Raw genomic sequence first — 20,012 nt, forward strand, 5'->3', positions numbered from 1 at the left:
TTCAAAATATGTACTGTATGTTATTTTACTTTCCCTTGATACACAAAAATAGAAATTTAAAGAAAAGTCAAGATTTTCAGCAAATAACAACTTCAATTTCTATCTATTCCTCACATGAAGTTATCGTATGACTTCAGAAGACTTTGAATATATGGCACACAAATTGTATGGACTATTTTTATGGTGCATTGATGGTGCTTTTTGGAGCTTGACAGCTGCAATCACTACTACTTTTACTGTATGAAAAAAGAGCAGTGTGAACATTCTGCCAAATGTCTCCTTTTGTGTTCCATGAAAGAAAGACATATGGGTTTGGAATGACATGAGGATGATTAAATGATGACAATACTTATTTTTCAGGTGAACTACCCTTTTTATAATAGTGTCAACTAAGCAGATTTTCAGGATCTATTGGCTCATCAGTTCACTACGTGATCGTACTGCTCATCTTATTGAAGCTGGTCTGGGACATGAATGTTGTACCTTCTTCTCCAAGTCAGGTTCTCGGAAAGTCAGCAGAAATTTCTTGACATGTTCGGACCGTAACCGGTCGATGCTCCGGGCGTCAATGGCGCGGCCCAGGAACTCGTCCACCTCATCTTCAGGGTTCAGGTTTTCTTGAGTGTTTCTGAAAATGAAATGTCTAGATAACACAAGACAGCGTTTTTCCATCTTCTGCTTCTCCTCTCAGTTAACCTTCAACTGAATTCTTATATAGTCAAACCACATTGCCAAAAACCAGCATCACTCCCCCCCGAAACCTTCACAAAAGCTTGCAGTGGTGACTGAGTTCACAATGACCATGGTTACCAGTCCTGATATGATTACCTGCAAACTCTACCGATTTCGTCAATGAATCTGAGTTGATTACACTGAGAAAGAACAAATCATCTGCTAAAGAGGCCTTACACTCATGTTCATGTTATTCAATAACAAGCTCAAATCACATCAGCACAATCAATTCCTGTACTTTGAGTAGCTGAAGCATATATTTTTAACTAATCAGTGAACACTGAGCAGTTGTGCTAGGAGTATGCTACAGTAGCAAGGGTCAGGCACAAATTAACATTTGTTTTCAAATGCTGAAAGTGCTCATCTTGACAAAGACATGTTGAAGGTAATGGAAAGCTTTGTTGACTCTTAGTTATAAGGTTTGATTATACCGCAACACGCATTACCTGCAGACACTAACTGGTTCACATATCCACTCTCTCACTTTTAGATGTTTACTGGCTAGTTAATATGCAAAGCAAACACAAAAAATACACTAGAAAGCATGCTTTCCAACACCATAAGTAGAGCTCACACTACAGGTGTGCCTGTGTTGGTAGTTGATTAGTTTATTGAGTTTATTTATACAGTAGCAACGGACAGTATCTTTATATCAGTTTATATATATATATATATATATATATATATATCTTTATGAGTAGGCCTGTATGGAATCTGCACCCACAGTTTGGTAGATTTCCGCAGAATTGGAATGTACATCATTTACCAAGTTTTACACATACACCCCTTGCATGTTTGTTAATTAAACATCTTATACACTTATTATCTTAAATAAGTGTAGTACTCTCGGCAATGTTTAACAAACTTTCCTATGTTTAAATCCATTCCACATAATTCCATAAGTTTCCCCCCATAATCAACACAGAAGATGTGAAGCAGTTAACATTTTAAACCCTTGCAGCAGTGGTGATCAGTTTGATGATATTTGTATAATATTTGCTAGTTTTAACCTGCAAAAATACAGCAATGTCTGTGAAAAGGCTCCATTCTATAAATATTTCAGTGCAGATAATGTGAAAAAAAGTGTGCAGATTATATGTGGGCCTACTTATGACACTGAACATTTCTCAACACCTTTCCACAGCTGTGTATTTTCACTGCGGTTATCAATTATTCATAAAAGAATTGGCATACAGGGGGGAGGGGAGGGAGGTGTGTATACTCACTTGTCTTTCGGATCTTCAAATCCCTGCAACAAAATTGAGACAGAAAACACATCCATCAATGTAGAATGGATCAGCATCAGAATATCAACACAACACTGACCCCTTGTGGGGTAACTCAGGACAAGAATGCTTCTTGGACAATGAATTTGAGTGAATTCAAAAACGTTTAAAAAGAATATTCTGGTTTCAATACAAGTTTAGCTTAACCGGCAGCATTTGTGGCATAATGTTAACTACAACAAAAATTTCTCTCGACTTGTCCCTCATTTTGCGTGTTACAGAGAGGCACTTACAAAGTGAATGGGGCCAATCCATAAACGTTACAATACTCACATTTTCAAAAGAACAGACACAAGACATAAACAATATGCGTGTTAACATGATTTTAGAGTGATACAGTGCATCCGGAAAGTATTCACAGCGCTTCACTTTTTCCACATTTTGTTATGTTACAACCTTACAAAATGGATTAAATTCATTATTTTCCTCAAAATTCTACAAACAATACCCCATAATGACAACATGAAAGAAGTTTGTTTGAAATCTTTGCAAATTTATAAAAAAATTAAAATAAAAAAAAATAAAAAAAAATCACATGTACATAAGTATTCACAGCCTTTGTTCAATACTTTGTTGAAGCACCTTTGGCACCAATTACAGCCTCAAATCTTTTTGAGTATGATGCTACAAGCATGGCACACCTATTTTTGGGCAGTTTCTCCCATTCTTCTTTGCAGGACCTCTCAAGCTCCATCAGGTTGGATGGGGAGCGTCGGTGCACAGCCATTTTCAGATCTCTCCAGAGATGTTAAATCTGGTTCTGTCTGGGCACTGGCTGGGCCACTCAAGGACATTCACAGAGTTGTCCCGTAGCCACTTCTTTGTTATCTTGGCTGTGTGCTTAGGGTCATTGTCCTGTTGGAAGATGAACATTCACCCCAGTCTGAGGTCCAGAGCACTCTGGAGCAGGTTTTCATCAAGGATGTCTCTGTACATTGCTGCATTCATCTTTCCCTCGATCCTGACTAGTCTCCCAGTTCCTGCCGCTGAAAAACATCCCCACAGCATGATGCTGCCACCACCATGCTTCACTGTAGGGATGGTATTGGCCAGGTGATAAGCGGTGCCTGGTTTCCTCCAGACATGACGCTTGCCATTCAGGCCAAAGAGTTCAATCTTTGTTTCTCATGGTCTGAGAGTCCTTCAGGTGCCTTTTGGCAAACTCCAGGCAGGCTGTCATGTGCCTTTTACTGAGGAGTGGCTTCTGTCTGGCCACTCTACCATGCAGGCCTGATTGGTGGAGTGCTGCAGAGATGGTTGTTCTTCTGGAAGGTTCTCCTCTCTCCACAGAGAAATGCTGGAGCTCTGTCAGAGTGACCACTGGGTTATTGGTCACCTCCCTGACTAAGGCCCTTCTCCCCCGATCGCTCAGTTTGGCCAGGCGGCCAGCTCTAGGAAGAGTCCTGGTGGTTCCAAACTTCTTCCATTTACGGATGATGGAGGCCACTGTGCTCATTGGGATCTTCAATGCTGCAGAAATTTTTCTGTACCTTCCCCAGATCTGTGCCTTGATACAATCCTGTCTCGGAGGTCTACAGACAATTCCTTGGACTTCATGGCTTGATTTGTGCTCTGACATGCACTGTTAACTGTGGGACCTTATATAGACGGGTGTGTGCCTTTCCAAATCATGTCCAATCAACTCAATTTATCACAGGTGGACTCCAATCAAGTTGTAGAAACACCTCAAGGATGATCAGTGGAAACAGGATACACCTGAGCTCAATTTTGAGTGTCATGGCAAAGGCTGTGAATACTTATGTACATGTGATTTTATTCGTTTTTTATTTTTAATAAATTTGCAAAGATTTCAAACAAACTTCTTTCACGTTGTCATTATGGGGTATTGTTTGTAGAATTTTGAGGAAAATAATGAATTTAATCAATTTTGGAATAAGGCTGTAACATAACAAAATGTGGAAAAAGTGAAGCGCTGTGAATACTTTCCGGATGCACTGTACAATCACTTACTAACCTTTTCTGTGTAAAGTTACATGAAATTTGACAACTTTGTTGTCATGGCGATGTAACGCCTTAAATCCTAAAACAACTGTAAAAATGACAGTTTAAATAACTTTTCAGCTCAAATAATACACAAGTTTTAACAGAAGAATAAATGTGTGGTTTTATAAAATTATAAGTTTCACATTTCTGCCTTTAAGCCCTCTAAAAATTGGCCAAATTCACATTAATTATCAAAATTAATTTTTGTGGTAATCAACATTATGCCACATTGAGCTTAACTTGTATTGAGACAATTCATGCTGGTTTATGCTGGTCTTTTCAGAAAGTGCTTTAGTATCCAAATAACAAACTCCATGGAGGCTGTTGCTTTCATACATCAAGGACAACATTTATTGCACGGATAAGAACTGATACAACCAACCAAATATGACTGACATAGTGTGCAAACAAGCCGAGATCTGAGTCATTAAGTAAGAACAACTCATCTGTGTCAATCATGTGCCATTTCGTTTGCTGCATTAGCTCACCAAATTCAAATAAAGAGGCCTGATATGTGACAACCAGCCATCTGTGTTGGGAGAGTTGAAATTCAGAGCCCAATGTGAACAAAGTAAACAGGCTGATGAGACATTGATTTATCATGTTGGGAGGACATGGGAAACATGGACAGGAAACCAAAAAGGCTTGTGTTTCAGTGGTGCGCATGTGTTTAAAAGAATAGTTTATCCAAAAATCATAATTCTCATAAGTCATCATTTACTCTTTCTAATGTTGTTCTAAACCTGTATGACTTTCTTTTGTGGAACAGCCTCAGTCACCATTCACTTTCATTGTATGGAAGAAGTTGAAAAGAGAGTGAAAGGTGACTGAGACCAATATGCTGCCTAACATCTCCTTTTGAGTTCTGAGAAAGAAAGTCATCCATGTTTGGAACAACATGAAGGTGAGTAAACTATTACATCATTTTCATTTTTGGGTGAACTATCACTTTAACTATAATTTCAAACAAACTATAACTCGAATATATCTGGCTTGGTAGTTGTTTTTAACATCTTTCCTATTTTTATAGCTCACATTCACTTTTGACATGTTTCATTAACTTTTTGTCTTAACTTTACACAATATCAACACTATATCAATTGTTTTATCATTTGAAACCAAACTTCTTTCTGTAAAACTTTTTGCTTAAAAAGTGTGTTTGGGCGATGTTTGCTATAAAAGCATTAAAAAAATTACTAAATACATCAGAAATAGCAAATATGTGGGTGAGTATAAAGACTGTTCCCATTAGGTATCAAATTACTCTTTTAATGGTGATTTTTAAGTAATAAACATTAAATATTGGGAGTGAAAAGTGTCCAAGGAAGGGTTGCTAGGGGCATAATAATAGCTGCTAAATTTAAACTCTAAAAGGAGTCAGACTCACTCCCACATCCAGGCCTTTATGTATACACTTTACAAAGATGGTAGCCCAGCCAGTATGTTGATGTGTTAAAGCATTTGTTTCTCTCCTTTGAGCAACACCTTCTGAGCCAACACAAGCCTCTAGACAATACAACAGACAAAAACAGGTGCTGTTGTTATTATGACATCAATATTCCATTCGTCAGAATACACCATGTTTATCTGCCTCCATTAAGACTTAATGTTTGCGTAGGAGTGGACAGATCTCAGGAAATTAAATGCCATTTCTGAGCTCCAACTGGATTTATAGAGCTGTATGTAATTTTTTCAAAGTTAAAATTCTCTCATTTCACAGTGTTATATACACCCCACATCCAAATATGCAAACTTCCCTACTATGTACAGTAGTATGCTAAAAGCAGAATGTCAGTGGCCTAGGGTGTTCGAATCCTCAGTATTCAGTAATCGAGAAATACCTGGATGACCTACTGCAGGGCTAGTCAACTGGCGGGCAGCGGGCCAAATCTGGCCTGCCAGTCTTCTTTATCTGGCCCATTAATTTGGATTAAATCGCCTCGAAGTCTTAAACATCAGAGCTCAACGGTGAGTTGAGTCTCAACACGCAGTGGCACATGCAACAGCATTCAGCGGTGAGTTTAACAACACTCAGCAGAACATCCATCACCATTCAGCGGTCAGGGTTGACCTTTTGAAATGTATTCCACTACAGATTACAGAATACATTCTGTAAAATGCCATTTGTAATGTATTTCGTTAGATTACTCAAGGTCAGTAACGTATTCTATATACTTTGGATTACTTCTTCAGCACTGGTAGATTTTTTTCAATTGTTTTGACTATAAAAACCCTGCCAGTACAGTAAGACAAAATACACATGTTAAAAATACATTCTCTGAAAAACCTAAATATCTTATGCAGTGTTGTTTTTTAAAATCTAAGGAATTTTAGATATTTTTACAGGAAAACAATACAAAAATTATTATCAAGAAAAAGATTTTTGCCCTAATATCAAAGGTCTTACTAGAAAAAAAGAAATTATGATCCAATGTGAATTTTCTTGATAAAAAATATGATCGTGCCTGGTAACGTGCATGTAAAATGGCTAGAAATAGCATTTTAGCTTAGCGTAAAGCTGACAATTTACACAAGGTTTATTTCTATTTCTTCTGCTCCAAACTTACTTCAAACGTACTTCTCTGTCTGCTCGTATGAATGTAACACTTCATAAGAAAGTGTTTCACCGCTGTTCAAATGCACTTTGGATCGCATCATTTATATGTATAAATGTTTTCCATCTGAAATGACTAAATATTAAATGAAACAAATGACAATAAAATGCAAAGTAATTTCTTCAGTAATCAAAATACTGTTTGAATGTAACTGTATTCTAATTACCAATGATTTAAATTTTAACTGTAGTGGAATATAGTTACTTATATTTTGTATTTTAAATACGTAATCCCGTTACTTGTATTTCGTTACTCCCCAACCCTGTCAGCGGTAGTTATATCCGGAGACTCCGGACCGGAGCATGCGTATTTAAGCTTTTCTGGTCGTAGTTCAGTTACATTGATTTCCAAAACATGAATCAGTATCGTTTTGGGTGGGCATATTTGATCTCATCTTAATCAAACACATTTATCTAAATTGCTTTGCTGCAGAGCGCGGTCAAATCTCTAGCATAAAAATATATTACCACTGCATTTGTTACAAAGGTGGTGTCAGCTCATATGCACAATTTAATAAAATAAAAGAGAAATGGATGATGAATACCAAACCTTCAAAAAAATGCTAAACGAGTCTGTCTCATCTGTTCAGGATCTGTAGTGAAATTAAATATGTCTGGGAATGCATTCATGCTATTCACTTGCATACCTAATGAACATACTTTTTTTACCAGCTTCATCAAAAGCATTACTGTGGCATTATGTGAATTTGGACACAGCTATAGAGTCAGCTATACTGTAAGTCATTGTAGGTTGATTTCACCTAAAAGTGCAACATGTGGCAAAACATTCCTCTGTTTAAGAGGCCCATCCAGCTCAACACAGCAAAGGTGTATGTTGTTTTTGTGCATTCCGGATTGGATCGCGCCCGGTCAACCACGTTGCATTTCAAAGTATACTCTTCTGACTGCGAACAAATACGAATGTGCTCAACGTGTGCACACTGCGACTGCTTTGCAATACTCTTTTAATACAGTAATCGACAGGCACACACATCGACGATGTGCACAGATGAGGACTGTCCGCGTGTCAAGAAAATCTGGGCCACACGCTGACTGTGCCGATGACAAAATTTGCATCATGCATACTGTGCACGGAGTGATCACCAACGCGAACAACCGAAGTATACTTTGGCCTTAAAGGAATAGTTCACCTAAAAATGAAATTCTTTCATCTTTTACTCACCCTCATGCCATCCCAGATGTGTATGACTTTTTTTCATCTGCTGAACACAAACAAAGATTTTTAGAAGTATTTCTCAGCTCTGTAGGTCCATACAATGCAAGTGAATGGGTGCCAAACTTTTGAAGCTCCAAAATCCACATAAGGGCCACATAAAAGTACTCCATTTGACTCCAGTGGTTAAATCAATATCTTCTGAAGTGATGTGATAGGTGTGGGTGAGAAACAGATCAATATTTAAGTCATTTTTATCATAAATTGTCCACTTCTCCACTTCAGTTTCACTTTACCATCCTCCTTCTTCTTTATGCATATCGCCCCCTACTGGGCAGAGAGGAGAATTTATGATAAAATTGACTTAACTATTGATCTGTTTCTCACCCACACCTATCATATTGTGTCTGAACATATGGATTTAACCACTGGAGTCATATGGATTGCTTTTATGCTCCCTTTATGTGGATTTTAGAGCTTCAAAATTTTGTCACCCATTCACTTCCACTGAATTAAATAATTAAATTCACTTAAAGAATTAAATATTCTTTTAAAAATCTTAATTTGTGTTCTGCAGAAGAAAGAAAGTCATACACATCTGGGATGCCAGGAGGGCTAGTAAATCATGAGAGAATTTTCATTTTTGGGTGAACTATCCCTTTAATATTGGCCCAACTAATGGTGTGAGTTTGGGGCAGGACCATCTGTTTACACAACCAATGGAAGTCATAGAACATTTTGTGGAATCAGTTGTAAAACATACATTCTTTTTTTTAATTCCGTTGGTGACGCTAGTGGCACAGACATTACACACTTCAACTTTAATGGACACCTGCTTTCTCAATGTTCAACGTCAAAGTTCTTGTTCTGCAAGCTGATAACTCCGAAGTGTATCAGTTAACCAGGATTCCCCAAGCTGAGAATGAACAGGTGATTTAGACACAAAGAGATAAAGGATATTCTCATAGAGAGGGCAAAGGAACTAACTGCTGGTTCCACTTTGCCTGATTAAATCTTTCGGGGCCGTGAGGCAATCCAGCTTTATTTAATTAGAGTACCATTCCCTTCGGGCCCTGGAGCCCAGGAAGAGCTGCGAACTGAATGAAAGTGCAGGGACTACACAAAGATCAGGAGGCCCTTAAATGTGGCCCTTTAACAATGTCCTTGGGATTGTTTTGGCTTAGTTAAAACATGGTATAAGAAGCCTCCCCTCTCATACACCTTATCCTTTAACAGAAGAGGTAATGTGTTTTAGTCATGGCAATTACAGTAAATGCAAACCAACTGTTTTTCTGCATTTAGATAACGTTCTCATCCTAGAGAGTGGTTAATGCAACCCTTTCAAAAGGGTAACTTCCTCACCATCCTCTTCATCTCCTTGGAAACCTGATTGCCACCCAGGTGATTGCAGAAGGGCCGATCGGTCCAGTGAGTGCTGTTATGGGTAACTGAGTTGGTGCGCTGCCGGTTCATCTTAGCAATCATGGCCTTTTCTTCTTTCTGTGGAGGGAAACAGAAAACCAGGCAGTCTTAGGGTCTGTGTGTTTCAATGTCACAGTCATTAACTTGCTTGTTTCTTGACTTCACGTTTCCCCGAATTAATCTAAATAGTATGAATGTGAATGTGCTATCTATTCCCAAAACCATGTGAGTCATGCCATCTCTGAGTGCTAGGTGTTTTTACTTAAAAAGGATGCATATTTTAACAGAGAATAATAGCATGCTGACCCTACATGTCTCAGGTGACGGTGCGCAAAGTTTTTTGACAGATTCGAAATAAGCAAGAGAATCAGTCTACCGGAGAAGCTCTGGAGTGTCTTTTCTATTCACCTGAATTTAAAAAGGAATAGATCATCCAAAAATTTGAGCAGGGACTACACAAAGATCAGGAGGCCCTTTACATGTGGCCCTAAAGCAATGTCCTTTAATTCGGCCATCATTTACTCACCCTCATGTCGTTCCAAACCTGTATGACTTTATTTTTTCTGTGGAACTTTTTTCTTTTTTGCTTGTTTATTAGGTGCTACTAGTTACAAATCAAAAAGGGAAATGGAAAATTCACACAGCAGACACTCTCTGGTATGAGGAGGTTCATATTTTATTTTAAGACGTTATTCATTATTTAGTGTATTATAATAAAACTTGTTATGTTTGCTAACAGAGAAGCTAATGACTCAAAATTTTAATGAAAAGATTAAATTATAGCAATATATGAAATGTTCCATAAAAATATAGATACCAGTTCAATTTTCACAGAAACAGGTCTCTTCCACAGGGTCTAGTGTACTGTACTAGCTGTATATGGTTGAAATTACAATAAAAGCCACTTGACTTGACTTCACTAGTGAGGAGGATGAGAGACCTCAGAATTTTTTGCTAACAGTAGAGAGGCTAATGACTCAAATAATTATATAATGGTTTAAAAACATACTTTTAAACTATTTTTAAAACATAGAAAAGAACATGTTTTAGTAAAAATCATGTTCTGACTGACAAGAGAACATTTAACTTATGTTGCAGTCATTTTGAAGGTCAAAGCCAAAGGTGTTCTGCTTCATTCAAAAAATAAAAAATACAAATAATCAATCTTTATGAAAAATCTTGATGGATGGAGAATGAGAACATCACTGACGGACATTTCATTACTGCAATTTTTCCATTTTTTATTATTTATTTTTATACATAAATATACAATTTATAATTTTTCTTAATTTTGAAAACATTTAGTATGACATGCATAAGTTTTATTTATTTATTTATTTATTTACCTGGTGTCACAAATGGAGACATTGTGTAAAGGAGAATTTGAAGTACATTTAAAGGTAAGTAAATATTTATATTTATAATTATTTATAATAATTTATATTATTTCTAACTTTTAGGTCTAACTACAAATGGGCAAGACAACATGACTATATTTCATTACATTTTTATTGAATTATTTTGTTAATGGGGAGACTGTCACACTTTTTACTGCAGTGAATATTTCTCAGGGTGGGGGGTATTTTTGAGTCAACTTCTCAACTTCTGCATTGCCACATACTTTAAACTTTTGGCTACAAAAAAGCTGATGAACATTTTCATCATTATTGCTCAGGAAAAAAGCTCAAGCTTTTGTGACAACTTGCCCCAATAGCAGCATGTTTACTCCGTATATGGGGTAAGTTGTCACAAAAACAGCCCATCATAGGCTTTTTAGAAAAATATATAAGTAAACAATTCATGAAATAACATAAATGTAAAAGGTAACATACAAAAATATCATAACATTGTTTTGGCCAATATGCTTATATCTCCCAATATTGCCAGTCCAACTTCAGCAGCATGCCTCTCTCTTTTAACATAGATAACAATATAATGCATTAATAATATTAAAACGCATTCATCTTGGAACTAAAAAGACAATTTTAAGTTAAAATACTGAAAAACAGAATAGTTTCTCATTACCGAAACAATTATACAAATGTTGCGGTAATGATATAGTGTGTTGCAGTAATGAGGTTACCTAACACAAAAACCCTAACAATAGGGGCAACCATTACAAGTGAGAAAAAAATATTGCTTCATCTTACAGAGGCATGTAAAAACTAATATAGTTGGCAAGATTGATCATTAACTCCATTGTCTAACAAATTTAGCATCCATTGCGGTAATGAGAATGCAAAGTGTCTGAAACTGTTTATTGAGACACAACTACAACATTTTTAGTAAAACAAAGTGACATGACAAGTATCTAAGTATCCTTATTTGAACTTCTACACTTGCTGAATCATAGCAGAATAAGTATTTTCATCACAAATATTTTGTGTATTGAAAAGGCAGCCAAAAAGTGTTGCAAAACAGAGAAATGGCTTGTTGGACACCAGGTTTTTTCATTCTATTATCCAGATAGTGATGTTTGGAACATCAAATAATTAATTTTTATTTACTATTGGGTCTTGGGTACAACATACATTATTAAAATGTATTTTTTAAATTGTTTAATTTGTTTATACTACATTTAATAGTCTTTATTTTGAAGCTGGACCTGTTGCGGTAATGATAATTTTACCAGAACATTCTTTAAAAATCTAAAATAAAAAATGACATCCTTTGTAATCTTTATGTCCAAGATGGAGCACATGTATATCTATTGTGTACAATTATTAGAATATAATTTTATATTGATTTTTAAATAGAAAACTTCACTGCCAAAGTTAAAGCTTAATTTCGAGAGAATTACCCTACAAGGTTTGAGACAGTGTGAACGCATTGGGAACTGGGTCCTTTTTCACTTGATCCACTTTTTGGTCCACTTAAAGGGGTCTGAGTTTGGTTCTTTTATAGAGGACTCAAGTGTGAAAACATCCAAATGGGCATGGTTATGGAAAAGAGCTACAGTATATGAAGATTCTTTAAAAAAAAATTATCCTTTTTGTGAAACAAAATAACAGGTTTGGTACGAAATAAAGGTAAGTAAATATTTACTAAATGTTCCTTTTTGGGAGTATTCCTTTAAAACTGATATGGGTAACACTTTACAATAAGATTTCATTTGTTAACATTAGCTAATGCATTAGGTATCATAAACAATCAATGAACAATATATTTTTTACAGCATTTATTAATGTTTGTTAAAGGTGCACTCAGTAATCTTTTCCTCATTAAAAAGTTCAAACTTCTGAAGACATTAATTGTAGTTTTGCAATATATGCAGGAAATCATGTCCACTTACTTTAAAATGAAGACTCCAGTCATATCAGTAACCTTATAAAAGCTGTTTTATTCTACATGGAGAGGGTCCGCACATGGGGGCTGCCATGTTAGAATCACGTGACCAGCTGAATACTACTCGCTTAATCTCAGTAACCGTCCTGTTATTTGACACTTTTACCCATTTAAAGTAATCATGGCTGACTGTGAATTCTACATTTCTACAATGGCATCTGACACTGAAAACTATTGATTTTAAATGATGCTGCCTCCAAGCCGCTAGGTGTCAGTGTCCAAGATCCAAGATGACACAAACACAAAAGTTACTGAGTGCACTTTTAATGTTAGACAATAAAAATACAATTGTTGATTGTTAGTTCATGTTAACATGTTTTAAATTAATGCTACCAAATGGAAACTCATTGTAAATTGTTACCCTGATATGATTCGCTGACAAGGAAAAAAGAGGGCCTCACCCGTTTCTGACTACAGCCCACTATGAGGTATGTTTCAATGTTGTGCTTCTTGAGATAGACATTTCTCTCTCCACCAAATCCAGGTTCCACATCATAATCCCCATTCAGGTAGTTCAGGGTTGCCTTAGTGATATGGATACGCCTGAGATGACAAAATCAACCTTAATAAGAATCAGATGAATCTTCCAAATTTTTGAGCTGCTTTAGACAAAAACATCTGCTGAATGAATGTAAATGTGGCATTATATAGACAGGAAGCTGCCCTGGACTCGATATCAGGAGGCTGTGTTTGGAATGGTATACTAGCTTACTAAATACTGTGCAGTATATACTGGTAACATAATAGAGTGACACAGAACACATTACGCAAAGATAAACATTTTGAACAGTAGTATGCTTCTGCGATGAGGTCACATAACCTCATCATGTTGCATGCTTAGTAAAAGGAATAGTTTGGTAATATTTGTTTCTGAACAAAGCTACAGTGCAGAGAGGTTTGGAGCTTACTGGGAATTGTTTAGGGAATGGTCTAAACATGTCTTGTGTTAATTAAAAAAGAACACATTTTCAGATATTAAATGTTAAGAAACACGGGGAGTTTTTGCTGGGGTTTGCATGGTGAGAAAATGTGGAACAAGTTCATGAACCCACCCTGCTTTGCCCCCAGCTTCCATGTGATTGGCCAAGGTGACATCGTTGGACCAAACATCAAACTGCCACTTCCTTAATCCCAGCACCCCACAGTGGACTCGCCCGCTGTGTATGCCCACACGCATGTTGACGTTGACACCGGTGACTTCCCTCACCAACCTGCAGCACAGATGCAAAAAACAAGAAAATTAAATGTGTTGATTCTGGTGGGGGGGAAATATATTAAGCATTAACAATAAAGACAGACCAAATTATATCAACATGGATTTTTAAAAAATATATTTCCCTTAACAGCATTACAAGACAGCAGTTGCGATTTCTCAGGGCCAGCAAAGCCTTCTCTGCTGGCGTAACATGCCTAATAAATAAATACATATTTTTTTCATCCTTTCATTCTCATTGACCTTTTTGCCTACGTATTTGCAATCGCTTTCCACTCCTAATTCATCTACAAATGAACAGCAAAAAACAAAAAGTTTATCCAATCAGAATTTATTCCTCGATGCTTACAAGCAAAGTGTGACAACTGTTTCACAAATCACATGCCCGAAGCCATGCTCCTTAGCCGAAGCAGCGTGTGAGTCTAAGCTCCACCTTGTCAGGCCTTCAGAATTTCCACAGAATCCCTCAACACTGCAGTGAATAGGCATCTAAAGTCAGATTGTCAGATTCATCAGCAAATCAGATTGATTTATTTGTTCTTAGTGGGTGTGGTCTTTAGGATATGTCCCAGTCCAGGCCTTCTAGCTGGCCTTGAGTGATGCAATCACGCTTTAAGTGATGTACGTAATTTGAAAGCGAAGAGTGCGAGATCTTGTTGTCGAGACGGCTGTCATCACTGCTGTTATTGCCATTGAGAAAGAGATCCTTATGGATTTAAAAACCTGAGATGTTCTGCATGATTGTGCGATTGATTACAGGAACAGGAAATGAGGGCTGATTTTCACTTCAAACAAATTAGTGAGTGCTTTTTGCATTGTTATAGCAACATCAAGAGTTTTCTACGTGTAAATAAGGCTGCTTGAGCATTCAGTGTCGGATCAAGTTTTGAAAAGCAACCGTGTGTCCTGATGAAAAAAATGTATTGCAAGCAAAATTTAAATTGCAAATATTATTAGAAAGCTTTTTCTTGGTATTAGACCTCCTTGGTTCCGGCTTTTGTGCATGGACGTGTTTTTTTTTTTTTTTTTTTTAAAGAGAATTATTTTTTATGAGCTTATTGTTTTGATCAGCAGCTGACAAAACATTACATCCCAGTCATTGAGCACATTGAGCTTGACTTACTTTATTAAATGTAAGATAAAGCAGTTAACCAGGGAATGTTTTTGCAGGGTTCTCTTTATATTATCTTTTTTTTTTTTCTGTTATTAACATTTTTATTGATTCATAAATTAACACAAAAAATACATCAACATATATATATATATATATATATATATATATATATATATATATATATATATATATATATACATATTGAATCAAACACTTTAAACATTAAACCCCCACTATATCCCCTCCCCCTACCAAACTCTCACCCCACCCTGACCCCCCCACGAACACCCCTGTGGTCAATAGAATATAGACACACACACAGAAAAAAAACCCCACAAAACTAAAACAACAACATAAAATAAAATGCAATAATCAAGTATAATAAAAAAAAACAAAGAAAAACTAAACTCTAAATTACTCCCTCCACGGCCCCTCCTCGAGATTCCCCCAAAAATGCTAAGTAATTGCCCCATTTCTTATTGTAAGAATCCCTAACCCCCATCCTTATGCTCGACCCCTCCTTGAAGGCAGCCACCCTCCCCATCTCCACGCACCACTCCGGGAACGAGGGTGATCCATCCGACTTCCAACTCCTCAAAATAACCTGCCTACCAATCATCACACTGGTCAAAACCCAGTCCTTCATGTACTTATCCTCCAAATCCATGACCTCCCTATCTCCCAAAATACAGAGTCTGGGGCAGAACAAAACCTGAGTGCCCAACACATCACACACAAAACTTTGCACCTTCAGCCAAAATTCTTGGATCTTACGACACCCCCAAAAAACATGGATGGTGTCTCCATCTTCAGAATGGCATCACCAGCAGATGGGTGTGTCCTTAAGACCAAGCCTATACAATCTAGAGGGGGTCCAATAAAATCTATGTAAAATCTTAAATTGCATTAGGCGAACCCTTGCATCTCTAGATGCAGACTTTGTGTTTTTTAGAATCCTAGCCCACACTCCCTCCTCCAATAACAAATTTAAATCTTCCTCCCATAATCTTTTGAGAGAATTTAAAGCTCCGTCCCCCAGACTCTGAATTAACAGGGAGTAATACACTGATGCCTCATGACCCTTCCCAAAAGCAGTAATCACCACTCCCAGAGTATCTGCTGCTCTAGGGGGGTGTATGCTATTCCCAAAGACAATACAGAGCAGGTGACACAGCTGTAAATACCTATAGAACTGAGATCTGGGAATCCTAAAATGTTTAACCAAATTTTCAAAAGATCTCAACACTCCACTCTCATACAGGTCACCGAGTGTAGTAACCCCCCTCACAATCCACTCTGACCAGCAGAAAGCAGACTTATTAATACATAATTTAGAGTTCAGTCATATGCTTGAAGCAACATTTAAATAAATGTCCGAATTAAACACTCTGGACATTTTTGTCCATACCAAGTGCAAATGCGAGATAACGGGGTGTAACTTAACTTCTCCGATTAGTTTGATAGAAAGGCTTTGCAATGGCAAAATAGGGGCAAGAACTTCTTGTTCAATACAAAACCAGGGAGGGGCACTTTCAGGTGGAAACGACCAATCAGCCAAATGTCTGAAACCGAATGCATAATAATAAAACAAAATCTTGGGTAGGCCTAGCCCACCTTTGTCAATCAGCCTATGTAACTTATTAAAATGCAATCTAGGACACTTACCATTCCAAATGAAGGACTTCGCTATGCTATCAAATTGCTTGAAATAAGAGAGGGGGACATCTACGGGGAGAGATTGTAACAGGTAGTTAATTTTTGGAATACAATTCATTTTAATAACATTAACCTTCCCAATCATAGATAAATGTAAAGAAACCCACCTGCCCACATTGCTTGAAAACCTTTTTATTAAGGGGTGAAAATTAACTCTAACTAAATCAGACAAATTTGCTGGGAATAAAATGCCCAAATACTTAATGCCCTGTTTGGGACACTGGAAGGTGCCCGGCTTGAAAGCCGTTACTGAGCAGTATGCTGTCAAAGCCAAAGCTTCGGATTTAGACCAATTGTCTTTGTATCCCAAGAACTTAGAAAAGGAATTAATAATTCTATGGAGGCAAGGCATAGATCTAATGGGGTCAGAGACGAATAATAAAATATCATCTGCGTAAAACAAAAGCTTACGCACCATACCTCCCGCCACCACCCCTAAAAAAAAATCATCTTCCCTACTTATCGTGTCTACTAATTGTTCCAGGGCCAGACAGAACAATAATGGGGAAAGAAGGCAACCCTGCCTGGTGCCCCTATCCAGAGTAAAATATTCTGAAATTAATCCATTTGTTTGTACTGCCGCTTCCGGGTGTCTACAAAGTAACTTAATCCATCCAATAAAGTATTCCCGAACTCGTATATTTCCAAAATCTTAAAAAGATAATCCCATTCTACCATATCAAATGCCTTTTCGGCGTCAAGTGAGATGGCTGTGACCGGAGTCTGATCATTTGCCACTGACCACATAATATTGATGAAATGCCTAATGTTATCAGAAAAGCTGCGGCCCCAAATAAACCCCACCTGATCTATATGTATAAGAGATGTCATAACTTTACATAATCAGTTAGCCAGAATTTTTGACAATATTTTTATGCCTAGCTGGATCAGGGAAATTGGATGGTAACTCTTATACTCACTTGGATCTTTGTCCTTTTTAAGAATCAGACCGATCCGGGCTTGTGTCATGGTTTGCGGAAGCTTTCCATTCTTTAATGATTCCGGATAAACTTCTAACAAAAGTGGAGCCAATTCTGTAGCATAAGATTCTGTAGCATAAGATCTAAAAAATTCAGCGGCAAAACCATCTGGCCCCAGTAGGCAAGGCCTTAATTACCTCGCCAAGCTCCTCCAAGTTTATCTCAGAATCAAGAGAGTTCTAATGGTTCCACAAAGTTTCTAACGTCTTTATCAGTAGACGAAGACGTCGAACTATAGAGATCAAGATAGAATTCTTTAAAAGCATTAATAATATGAATGGCTGAGGTAAATATTTCACCACCAGCAGATTTCACTGAGGGAATGGTAGAAAAAGACTCTCTCTGCTTTATATATCTAGCCAAGAGCTTCCCTGATTTGTCCCCCAACAAAAATTTGACTGTCTTGCCCTGAATATCCAAAACTCTACCTTCCGTGATAAAATAGTATTATATCTGTATTTCAATCAGGTCAATTCTCTGAGGCCATCAGATGACATTCGGTGCTTCCTGTGAGTTCCCGTGCTTTGGATTTTTTGATGAATGAGGCATACCGTATGATCCGACCCCTATGTAGCATCTGGACCAATCAGATACACAATTATTCATTATTTAATGTATAATCCAACAGATGTCTCAAGACCGTAACAAGCAAAGGTCCAAGTAGGCCCAAGCAGACTCAGAGATGTCTGCTCTCCCATTAATCATTATCAGCTCTTACTCCCCTTTTGCTGACACTGGTCCAGCAACTAGTGGACCTCAGAGACATTCCAGGTGGGGGAAGGTAGCCACATGCAAAAGCAAAGGAACGTGGAGAAGAAACTCACTCCCCCATAGGAAAGACACATAAAGCCCATAAAACAGACTTTTCTTCATTAATTTATAGACAAACTGTTCTATAAATGAACATGCATATCCTCATGACATTGTGTGTATGATTATTACTGTCTCGTATAGTGTCTTTTGTACTGTATACCGTTTTGTGCATGCTTTATGACAGAACCACTAGATAATGTAAAATTATTGGTATCATGCTTCCTATCAAATTAATCCTTGTGTGATGCCCTAAATATTGTTGTATAGCACCGCCTTATAGCATGCATTGTATGCTTGTTATATTAATCAGAGCACAAAGGGGCACAAAATGCCAGCTTACTCCAATCATGCAAATGAGTCAGCTTCCAAACAAAGGAACTTTTCCTGCTGGAAAATTGCACCTTTCTCATTGGTCAAGCCAAACTCGAGAGGAGTGACCTCCCTCAGGAGTTAAAGGGCACTGTCGGAGTGACCTCCCTCTCTCTCTCTTCTCTCTCTCTCTCGCTGCTTCTGCTGGTTGCTGTTCGTGTGGGACCAGAAACACCTGGTCCGACCGCAAGGTCGCAGGCCGGCAGGCCTCAAACACGTCAAGCCATGTGTAACTTCCTCGACCATAACGGAGTCAAACTAACACCGCAAGTTCATAATTTCTTCATTCAACGCGGAAGAAATTGATTGCCACTTCGACACCATCGACTCAAGGAACCATCAAGACTTTCTCCTGAGACTGCATTCGGGCTCTCTCTCAACAGCCAAGGCATTGCAACAGAGGTTTGGTATAAGCTGTGAACCCCTTTGTTAACAAAGGTGCTTTGAAGTAAGAAACTGATGGTTCTTTCAGATGGTTAAATGACTCTTTTCATAGCTTCATTCCCCGGTTCTGTTCCGGTTTCATTCACTTTCACTTTTCCATTTCCCATGTATGCGTGATTTGTGTGTATGTGTTTGTTTAGATTAGTTATGTTTTTGAGATTTAGTTCAATAAAGCTTTTGTGTACATTCTTGTGAGTTGATTCTGGCCTGCTTGTAAATCAACGTCAATTTAACGATTTGATCACAGCTACATGCTAAGAAAGAGTTATTTTTCTGTGGCCACGAAAAATATCCTTTCTGAGAGTTGATAGACGATCAATACTGAGTGTTCGCTGGACGAACAGATTAACTGATTGTAATGTTAATTCAGCTACATCAAGTTAATTCTATTAACTGATCCAAATATTTATAATTGATTATAACGAGTTATGATTAATTATTCATATTCCCCTTTTAAAGATAATTTGACTGTGGTATATTTTGATAAATAATCTAATCCCTGTTTTTAAAAGATTTCACTTCAAAGCTGTACCTAAATATGTGTATTATTATTTTCAATACGCCATGAGAATAATATTACTCCAATAAGAGAATTAATCATAATTCCCTTATTAAAGCTAATTCCTTACCATAGAAATTGTGAGCGGATACAACGAGACGTTGTATTACAATTTTAATGGTGGAGAATTTGATTCAGACAAATAATCTAGTTATTTGTCATTTACCTAATTTATAATGGTTGTCGAACGCAACTAATTCCATTATAAATGTCCTTACATAATAATG

The 20,012-nt window shown here is 37.3% G+C and overlaps 1 protein-coding gene across 2 annotated transcripts in view; it reads right to left on the reverse strand.

Moving 5' to 3' along the window:
* Positions 1-20,012, reverse strand: part of adcy5 (adenylate cyclase 5) — a 119,640-nt gene that overhangs the window by 10,239 nt on the left and 89,389 nt on the right. Inside the window, exons 6-10 of one of the 2 annotated variants that reach the window (XM_051711047.1) lie at positions 13,630-13,788; positions 12,979-13,120; positions 9,173-9,310; positions 1,959-1,981; positions 484-628 (exon numbers count right to left, since the gene is read on the reverse strand). In XM_051711047.1, coding sequence (XP_051567007.1) covers positions 484-628; positions 1,959-1,981; positions 9,173-9,310; positions 12,979-13,120; positions 13,630-13,788 — 607 coding nt within the window. Of the gene's footprint in view, positions 1-483; positions 644-1,958; positions 1,982-9,172; positions 9,311-12,978; positions 13,121-13,629; positions 13,789-20,012 lie in introns of both variants that reach the window. The other variant, XM_051711046.1, reaches the window with a different exon arrangement.

The sequence above is a fragment of the Myxocyprinus asiaticus genome, chromosome 11 (genome assembly GCF_019703515.2).
Source record: "Myxocyprinus asiaticus isolate MX2 ecotype Aquarium Trade chromosome 11, UBuf_Myxa_2, whole genome shotgun sequence".
In the NCBI taxonomy this organism is placed as follows: domain Eukaryota; kingdom Metazoa; phylum Chordata; class Actinopteri; order Cypriniformes; family Catostomidae; genus Myxocyprinus; species Myxocyprinus asiaticus.